The 10,456-nt window shown below is 35.1% G+C and overlaps 1 protein-coding gene across 1 annotated transcript; it reads right to left on the bottom strand.

The window, feature by feature from the left end:
• Positions 1-6,636: 6,636 nt before the first annotated feature.
• On the bottom strand, positions 6,637-8,910 carry LOC111793661 (cyclin-D3-1-like). The gene is made up of 4 exons (XM_023675647.1): positions 8,300-8,910; positions 8,013-8,217; positions 7,776-7,918; positions 6,637-7,209 (listed from the first exon to the last, which is right to left on the bottom strand). The coding sequence occupies exons 1-4, from the start codon at positions 8,786-8,788 to the stop codon at positions 6,904-6,906; spliced, it is 1,143 nt and encodes a 380-aa protein (XP_023531415.1). The 5' UTR covers positions 8,789-8,910; the 3' UTR covers positions 6,637-6,903.
• Positions 8,911-10,456: the final 1,546 nt, after the last annotated feature.

The raw sequence follows: 10,456 nt of genomic DNA, 5'->3' as shown, positions 1-10,456 counted from the left end.
GTACGATATGTTGTAATGATATGATATGGTTTGTTATATGATATGCCCACATATGTTCAATAACATTAAATACAAATAGAAGTCATATTATGCCTTGATAAATTATGAAGCGTCATGCTATGTTGTAATATGTATGACATGCAATGAAATGTTTTGAGACAAGAAGACCTATGACATACAACCCCCGATACATGTTTTGAAGGCTATGTTATAAATGAAATGAAGAAGGTGGAGGTGTTGTCTTACCTGAGTTATTTACTATGAAAAATGTTGTGACCTCTTGCGTAATGTATATTCACATGCATCGGGATATTTTTCCTTTATGATGAGTATGGATGCATGCATTATGAAAATGAAAATGATCATCATGTTTAACATGATGCTACGACGGTCGCTATTTCTTTTGAGTGTCCGACAACAGTGCCACAAACGCTAGCCCGACCAACATGAGGCCCAAGGGATGTGTGAACCGTCTGGTGTGTCCATATTTGCATGTATAGATGGTGTGTAGAGGAATAAATACATATCCAATAACCCAGGCTCGAAAGCCACCTAAGAGAAATATAATTTTAAATGATACGTCTCATTGTTACATGTGTTTGCATTTCTCTAACTCCAACAGTCGAGTCACTTACTTAGTATTTCTTAAAATACTCAAGTCACGTGTTACTTTTATATTTCAGGTAAAGGCAAGACATTCTTGTACAATTGACAGCAACATCGCATCAAAGACCATAGAACCTACGTAGAGTAGTTGCATTTATTTGTCGTAGACTTTAAGTTAGTATAGATCATTACTCTTTTAATATTTTCCTTTTGTTTTATTTTAACCTACTTTGAATATTTCTTTTGTTTTACTCTAAAACACTTTTATTTAACCGTATAAGTCGGACAATCGTTTTTATGAATTATTTTATTTAAATATTTATGCATAAAAAGATTATATCACACATACGGTAGACAGTTTTAATTTCCTTTAAAAACTTAGTGTCATTACACATGCAATGATGTTTGGAATTTATCCTTTCATCATCATGATCTTAGTTTTAATTCTAGTATGAACGGAATTGGATTGTAATACTTCTCTACCCATAACTCTCTCTACACGTGACTCTCGCAGCACGCTCGTATGGAGCCCGCAAATGTTTAAAAGGCAGATGTAAGCCAGTCTAAGTGGTAAAAGGAGTAAAGAAGCTAAAAATTTGTTGTGAAATTGATTTTTCTTCTAGAAAGGGACCCATATATCAGAACTTATGAGTATCTAATACACACCTTTTCTTTTCTTATTTTTATGATGTCAATACCGAAGGACATGAGAACAGCAGCTTTCACTCAAACTTGTGATACTCATTTCCCACTCTTCTTCCAAATTTCGTATTAAATAATAATTTATTAGACACGAAAATTAAGTTACGATTATATTGAAGATGCATTGAGCTAGGGACTTATTTGTCATTTTCAACATCCAGATACCTATTGTATGAGTCAATAAGTGTAACAACTCAAGCCCACGGTTACCCGTTATTTTTTTTTGGACTTTCCCTTCCAGACTTCTACGAAGAGGTTTCCACACCCTTATAAAAAATGTTTCGTTCTCCTCTCCAACCGATTTAGGATCTCACAATCCACTCCTTTTCAGGGCCCAACATCATATGGGATCTCACAATCCACCTCCTTTTCAGCGTTCTCGCTGGCACACCGCTCGGTGCTTGGCTCTGATACCATTTGTAACAGTCCAAGCCCACCGCTAGTAGATATTGTCCTCTTTCAACTTTTCCTTTCGAACTTCTCCTCAAGATTTTAAAATTGAAAGTTTAGAAATTTACTCGATACTTTTTTAAGGCTTAAGAATCTATTAAACACGAACCCGAAAAGACATATATAATCTAGGGTTTGTGTAGAGTGGGGCAGTGGTCTGTGGTAGGTAGAGCCAAAGAATGGGACAGGCTAGGAAAGTGTGAAGTGTTGGTATATGTTTGTGGTGTTGCTCATATAAATATATTAACCCATGGATCAAATTTCTCTCTCCTTTGGTTGAAAATTAGCTGAATTTTAGAGAGAGAAAGAGGGCCACCATGGATGGATCTTCTGCTGTCCTTTGAGCTTTACAGGCTGTGNAACAAATAAAAAAAAAAAAAAAAAAAAAAAAAACACCAAGAGAGACAAAGATCGTGAGAGGGAAACATTTACGATGTGGGATTTGAAGTTAAAATCATTTGATTAACAAATGAGAAAGACCAAAGCTTAGTCAATGGAAAGATGTGTTTTTTTCTTTTTTCTTTTCATAAAGAACAATACTTTCCTTCCTCACCTCTCATTTCTGTTGACATTCATCCAAGTTTATCTTCAACCTTCCTTCTAAATATTATAACCTAAACCCTAACATTGTATACATATTTGTTCCCTCGATCCACGACGTTGATTTTGTAAAGTAATTCGTATGGGTTGGTTTCTGTACCTCTACGTTCTTTAAGTTTTTGTGAGATTCCATGTCGGTTGGGGAGGAGAACGAATAATTTCTTATAAGGGTGTGGAAACCTCTTTCCAGTAGATGCATTTTGAAACCTTGAGGCTGACGGCGATACGTAACGGGCTAAAGTAGACAAATCTCTTACAAATGCTATAAGAGCTAGACACTGGATGGTGTGCCAATGAAGACACTAGGCCCACTGGGCCCACAGGGAGGGCAGATAGTGAGATCCCAATTGGTTGAAGAGGAGAACGAAGCATTCTTTATAAGAGTGTGGAAACTTCTCTCTAATAGACGCGTTTTAAAACCGTGAGGTTGACGGTGCTACGTAACAGGCTAAAGTAGATAATATCTATTAGCAGTAGGTTTGAGCTGTTACAAATGGTATCAGAGACAGACACGGGACAGTGTGCTAGCGAGGATGCTAAGCCCACAAGGAGAGCGAATTGTGAGATCCCACATTGGTTGAAAAGGAGATCGAATCATTCTTTATAAGGGTGTGGAAACCTCTCTCTAGTAGACGCGTTATAAAACCGTGAGGCTGACGGTGATATGTAACAGGGTAAAGTAGATAATATCTATTAGTGGTGGGTTTGGGTTGTTACAAAGGCTATTAGAGCCAGACGTCGGGCAGTGTGCCAACGAAGACATTGGGCCCACAAAGAGGGCAGATTGTGAGATCCCACATCGGTTGAAGAGGAGAACGAATCATTCTTTATAAGGGTGTAGAAACCTCTCTCTAATAGACACGTTCCGACGATACGTAACAGGCTAAAGCGAACAATATCTGTTAGTGGTTGATACGTACCGTTTTGATATGAATTTGTGAGTATTTGATTTATGGAAAAGGGAAGAAAGAAAAGTGTTTGAAAGCTCTCAATAATATTATTCTACAATTATTGGAGAAGGGGACACAATGTGAGCCTCATAATCTTTGGTTCTTGTTGGGAGCAAGCTGTGTTCCTTTTACCCTCTAATGAATGATGATGGGAATAGCATGCATTTGTATGCATAACCAACCATCCCTAAAGTAAAAGAAGAAGAAAAAAAGTGACCAAAATTTGATCTTCCCCACACTACCAAACATTTTGTCTCCCAAATTCAAAATTTCCCACCTTTTGCCTTTTCAACTTTGTTCATATTCCCAAATTCCTCCATTTTAACCAAAACCCACTCCCCCTTTCTCTCTCAAATCCAATATAAAGGTCAAGATTTTATCGTTTGGGACGTATACTAGTTGGGTTGGATTGGAGAAATCTTTTAGACCGACTCGAAATTTTGAGTTGCTTGAGTTAGTGACTCACGAAACCCTAATAGAATCCACAATCAAACCCAACCTAACTCAACCCTCCATTTTCGAGTTGGGTTGTTGGGTTTTTTTAATTTTTAACTAAATCTCATCATACTCAAATATCAAACATTTACCCGTCAAGATGCATTACTAACCTCAGTTATAAACGTCAAATATTCTTAATCCTTCTAATGATCTTAAAGGTAGAGTAGGATTGAGTTGGATTGTAACTCTATTTTCAGGTTGGTTTAGTTGTTCCGTCAGTAGTCCTCAAACCGACCTGAATTTTTTAATTTTTTAAAACTTCAACCTAACCCTAACGAAAAAAGAAGCTAACCCAACACAACACAACTTTTATGATTCGAATTGATCGGGTTAGAAGGTGGGAAGAAAGACAAAGACAAAGAAGGGATTTTTGTCCTTTTTTTTCTTTCCTCTTGCTAAAAGAAATGAAACCCAAAAAGCAAATAGAACAAAACCAAAAGGGAATCATCCATTGAGAACCCACTACAAATTTACATCATGAATGGACAACATGGATATAATTCCAAAACGCCTTTTATAATATATTTTGTTCTTTTTTGTGACATTTTTTTTAAGATTAACCCCTATTTTATTATGTAGGTATTAATGAGCTTAATAATTTACCTAACTACCTCTAATCTTATAAACAAACAAACATTTATTACCCAATTTCATGCATATTTATTGCTATCAAATTTTCTATTTTGGGTATTACCTATTTTTGAAATGTGTTCAAAAATTTTAAACATTTTGAAAAAAATAAGATTTTTATTTTTTTTCCATATTATAAAAGTATTTATTAATTGATCCCAAATTTTCAAAACCTCAATTTTTGTACCCTTCATCTTTTTTTAATTAAATTTCAACGCTTTTTTAATAATTAAAAATTGCATCTCCCAAAAAATAAAAGATTCATACCAAATTTAAATTTGATTCCAAGAAAGGAGGCACTCTTACCCGTAAAGGAACTCAAGTTTTCAAACCATATCGAAGACCTAAAATATTAACTTTTGGAAAAAAAAAAAAAAACATAAAATAAGACTTTGTTCGAGATATTTAATACTAAATTATAGCTTATCATATATATATATATATATATATATATATATATATAGATATTTGGCTTCTTACTAGAGTATCTTTTCATTTATTACTCTTTCTCTATCCTTATAATTTGTTGAGACACGTGAATAACGAAAGGCAAAGGGCATTGAGAAAAATAATAAAAAGTGAGGGATCCAAAAGCAAAAGTGGGTTTTTTTAATCAATATTGCATTTAATTATTACATATCCAACCTATTATCCATAATTTTACATTTTTACGTACGGGTGCAAGAGATTTAAATCTTTAATTTTTTTTTACTCGAGAACCAATATTATATTATCGTTATATTTAGACCTAATTAGGAAAGACTTTGGATAATATTTTTTTAAAGAGGCAAAAGGTAAGATTTTAAACGGTAAGACATGTAAAAAATTGATTGTAGTTGAAAGACAAGAACATGACAAGAAATGAAAGTCAGAAGTGGAGGGAAATATAAATATCGAATTTATGAAGGGTATGGAGAGTGTACCAAACCTAAAGTAAGAAGAATGGGTTAAACTGTAAATTTAACTAATGTAATTCTATTTGTAACAGCTCAAGCTCACCGGAAGTAGATATTATTGTCCTGTGTAGGCTTTTTCTTTCGGGTTTCTCTCAAGGTTTTTAAAACGCGTTTGCTAGGGAGACCTTAGCATCTCCTGTGACATGATCACGTTACCTACTTCTTGCTTATAAGAGTGATGACTATCCCCATAAACCAACACGAGTTCTTTCAGCATGCTTTGTCCTCACTCACATGTATTTTAGAAAAATTACTAGGGTGTGACCCACCGTAGAATTTCTCCAAGTAAAGCACGCTTAACCATGAAATTCCTAGAACTAAGCCACTAAAAAGAAAGGTGCACCTTGTTGGTACACGTAATGATTTCCATTCTTTTACATATATCTTAACCATCCTATTCTCATGATCACGACTGGATGTAGTCTCGATTCATTCATATACTCTTCCTTTATATGGTATTATAGTATATGTTAGATCGTTCGATTAAATAAACGCTAAATACTCCCAAAAAAAAAAAAAAAAAAAAAAGATGGGGTTAGTTTAGAAAAAAGTGAGAGAGATTAGGTTATAAGGAGGTAAGGTCTTCTCCCTCCACAACCACTCTTCTGCCACTCAATTTAAGCTCTTTCTTTAAGGTCAATTCTAGAGAGAGAAACCCCTTCAGGAGAGAGAAAAAGGACCAATTTTTTAAAATAAAATTTGTAGAGTCAATATTATAAAGTATTAAATTTCGTAAATTAATAAAGTATTTTCTTCATTAAATCAATATTCCTTTATCGATTAGAATCAACGTATGTTTTCTTTTTTCTTTTATATAGAAAAATGAAGTCTCCCTCGTTCCGTGTTGAAATATGACAGTTGAGTGGTAGAGACGTACATAAATGAACAAAGATCACATCCGAATGAGAGCGATTATGAGAACATCATAGGTCTTAAAAGAATTGAAAGTTACTATCCATACCAACAAAATACACCTCCATTTTTCGGTGGCTCAGACATAGAAACTAAAAAATTAAACATGTTTTTGCATGTTTAGGTGACATCTGAGAAATTTTTCTAGAAATCAGTGAATGAAGACAAAACATGTTGAAACGACATGTTTTGGATTATGAGGATACTCTTGGCTCTTGAAACAAAGGAGTAAGTAACGTAATCATGTCATAAATCATTACACGAGAACACTTGGTTACGCGCAACATCAATGAGCAAACTGTTACGAATCGAGTTAAATTAAGAGGGAGGAAGAGGAAGAAGAAAGGGTTGGTGAAGATGATATTAATGTTGGAACATAATGAATATGGCCGACAGAGTGGCCCTGTTCCCACATGCAGACGAAAAACACAAATACACTCCCAAATCTGTGGTGGGACAATGTGTGGCCTTCCCCTTTCCACTCTAATTAATATCACTCACCAACTTCATTCATTCATTCATTCATTAATCTCTCTACATACATATCAACCAAAAACATGGCTAATTCCTTTGTCTTTCCCATTCAAAATATGCATAATTCATGATTCTTCACTGCTTTTAGTTCTTTTGGAACAACAACACCTTGTGACTTCTTCTATGCCCCACGAATCATCGGAGCTTTCACAGCTGAAATTGCCTTCCATTACTCCATTTGGGCTTCCTCCTCCTTCTGATTCTGATTCTGTTTCGGTTTCTAATGATGTTCTTGATCTCTCTTCGTCGTCGTCTTCTTCTTCCTCTCCCTCGTCCTCCTCGTTCTGCTTCCTCTTCTTTCCTGATCGGTTCGCTTTCGTTTCCCGTTTCGTTATCTCCCTTATCACGTTGCAGCATTTCCTCGATCTTTCCTGCATTTGTCAAGACGGGTCGTTCTTAGATTATCCGATTATCGACTTAAGCTTTTGAGTTTAGTGGAAGTTATTGAAAAATAATCATTTTAGGTTTTAACTTTATATAACTTTGACTTTTTGGATATTTGGAGTAAATAAATATTAAATTATATGATAAAAATAATAAGAAAATTCAGATGCTTTTAAGAAGCTTGTGGACAAAAATACATTTTGAAATTTTCAAAACTAAAATAATTGCTTTTTTTTTTTTTTTTTTTTTCTAAAGTTTTTCAATTTAAAATTTTAATAAAAAGTCTTCACAACAACAATAATAATAAATATTTTATTTCTTCATTTATTTATTTATTTATATCAAAAGTGAAATATTTCACCAATCATATGCAATTTTTATTTGACTATTTATTTTCATATTAATAATTTTTTTAAGCCCAAATAAAATGGTGGGTGCAATATATTTTTTAATTTAAATTTATTTATTTTTTATCTTTTTTATGAAGATGAGATAAAAGAAGGAGATTTTGGGTAAAAGAGGGTAAAAAAGTGAGAGGGTAAAAAACAAAAACCTTGGTTATTTTGAGGGCATTAAGAAGGCGATCCTGAAAGTCCAATGGGTTACAGTAACAGTTACAGTCACCCATCTCTTCAACAACGCTCACCATTGCCGATACAGCCATCACAGAAGGAAGAAACCCCACTGATCTCGAATCTGTAAAAAGGAAAAAGTAAAAAAAAAAAAACATATGAAATGGTAAAAAAAAGAAGCTTTCTTTATGGATCAACAATGGCGGTTTTAACTTTACCAGAGACGAGAGAGAGAAGAATACGCTCACAGCGCCGGAAAAACTCCCTCTCAATGCACTGATTCTTCAACCCAAGCCGCTTCGTTACAATGCCAAGAAACGAAACAGGGGTCACTGGATGCATCTTCCATTTCAGACCACTCAGCACCAAAAGCTCCATTCTTTGTATCGTTTTTGGCTCAAATATGAACTTTGAATCTTCCACCTGCAAAATTACGAAATGGGTATCTTTAGAAACTGATTTACTTTAATGGGTTCTGAGTAAAATTTGATTTTTCCTTTTTTACCTGGAGATCAAGAAGAAGAGGAACACGAATTTCTTCGACTTTGGCTGCTAAAGAGATGCAAGTTACTGCAAGAAGCTGAAGCAACCATGGCTTGTCTCTTTGAAAATGAGGACCAGAGAGGATTCGATCGAGGTAATTAATGGCTAAGAGAGCGGTGACAGAGGAGAAGCCATAAAAGGTATTAACTTTAAGCAACCACTCGATGGCCTCTGTTCTAGCCAGAGACAGAGCTGCGTCTCTTTCAATTAAGCGCTCCAAAACGAGATTCTGATCTCGTTCTTTGGCTAACAGATAACCAAGCTCTTCATCTTCGCAAGCAACGAAATGGGTCGTCTGTTCCAGAAAGTGGGTGCCGCCATTGTCGTGGAAAATGGGGTCCTCTGTTTGCAGGTGTTGTTGTTGTTGTTGGTGCTGTTGGTGTGTGCAGTGGAGGAAGAAGAGAGTGTTGTGGTGGCGTTGGGTTGTGTGTTCATGTGGGTGTAGAGCCATGTTCTTGTTTCGATTGAGTTTTTTTATGGAGACATGTTCTTCGTTTTCTTGTTCTTGCTTCTTCGAGTGTTGGAGATGGAAGTGAAAGAGAGAGAGAGAGAGAGAAGAGATGGGGTTGAGTCTTTTCTAGCAAAGTGGGATTCTAAGATTGTCTTTTTTATAAATGAGAGAAGAGTAAGAGACATTTTTTTAAAATAAAAATACTTTGTATATACACCCGACCATAGTCGGTAGAATCCATTACAGATATTAATATTGTAACCGTCCAAGTCCATTGCTAGAGCTTTCCCTCAACGTTGTTAAAACGTGTCTACTAGGTAGAGGTCTTCACACTATTGTGACTGACGTGGGATCGTTTGTTTTGAATTAAAAGAGAGGGATGGTTGTGTTGTGTTGGTACAAGCTCAAGCTTATGGCTTCAATGGATAGCTAATAAAAGAGGCTTTTTTCAAGAGAGGGAAAGAGAGGGAGATTGCTTTAGATACATGGGATTTTGATTTGTATATTAGAGTATATTCTTTGAATAACTTCTTTTTATTGGAATGTTCCACCTTTATTTGTGGTATAATGCTTTTGTAAAAACCTAAAAAAATAATATTCCACCTTTACTTTGAAAAAAATTGTTTTTGTTTTTTTGAATTCGGTTAAAATTTCAAATATTTGTTTAGAAAATATAAAGATGGTGACGTCCCATGTCCTAGATTTGGTACGGGATTGCTTTAGCATTTTGTTGCATCCCATATAACATGATCACGTTACCTACTTTCAAGATCTGACATTGATTGGAGAGGAGAACGAATCATTTCTTATAAGAGTGTGGAAATCTCTACCTACTTCTAAGATCTCACATCAGTTGGAGAGGAGAACGAATGATTCCTTATAAGAGTGTGAAAATCTCTTCCTAGTAGATACATTTTAAAATTGGGAGGCTGATGGCGATACATAATGAGTCGAAGCGGACAATATCTACTAACGGTGGGCTTAGGCTGTTATAAATGGTATAAGAGACAGACACCGAGCAGTGTGCCAGTGAGGACGTTGGGCCTCCAAGGAGGTGGATTGTGAGATTCCACGTCGGTTGGAGAGGGAAATGAAACATTCCTCATAAGAGTGTAGAAACCTCTCCTTAGTAAACGCGTTTTAAAATTGTAAAGTTGGCGGCGATACATAACGGGCCAAAGCGGACAATATATATTAGCAGTGGGCTGGGCTGTTACACTACTCTTTGCTTGTTAAGAGTGAAAACTATCCCCCACAAATCAACACAAGTTGTTTCACTGTTGAGTTCCTATGATTGAGCCACCGAAAAGGAAGGTGCACTTTATTAGTATGAGTAGTAACTTTAATTTTCATTCAAATCTTTCTTAGTTATCCTATCTTCAAGATTGCTGTTATTCTAATGTGATCTCGGTTCATTTATATGTCTCTACTTTATGATGCTCATAAACTGATATACTAAATAATTTATGATGCTACCAATTTAATAAATTCACATAAATTTTTTTAGTCTATCAATCTCGAGTATCCTATGAAAATAATGTTTTTTCCTCTACAACGTTCAAAATCTTCTCATTGAGCTCTAAAATCATATTAAAGAATAGTACGCTTAAATCCACTCAAAAAACGAAAAAAAAAAAAAAAACCAATCGAACTAAACTAGATCAGATC

Source organism: Cucurbita pepo, chromosome LG04, assembly GCF_002806865.2.
Source record: "Cucurbita pepo subsp. pepo cultivar mu-cu-16 chromosome LG04, ASM280686v2, whole genome shotgun sequence".
NCBI lineage: Eukaryota > Viridiplantae > Streptophyta > Magnoliopsida > Cucurbitales > Cucurbitaceae > Cucurbita > Cucurbita pepo.
The sequence above is the reverse complement of the archived record's forward strand: the minus strand, read 5'-3'. Positions and strand labels throughout refer to the sequence as shown.

Bases quoted from the DNA above. Each gene is read 5' to 3' on its own strand.
- LOC111793661 (XM_023675647.1), bottom strand. From the start codon at position 8,788: ATGGCTCTACACCCACATGAACACACAACCCAACGCCACCACAACACT. The intron at 7,919-8,012 runs GTAAAGTTAAAA...TCCTTTTTACAG, and splicing joins TCTTCTCTCTCTCGTCTCTG to ATTCGAGATCAGTGGGGTTT. The intron at 7,210-7,775 runs GTTTTTGTTTTT...TGACAAATGCAG, and splicing joins ATGCCCTCAAAATAACCAAG to GAAAGATCGAGGAAATGCTG.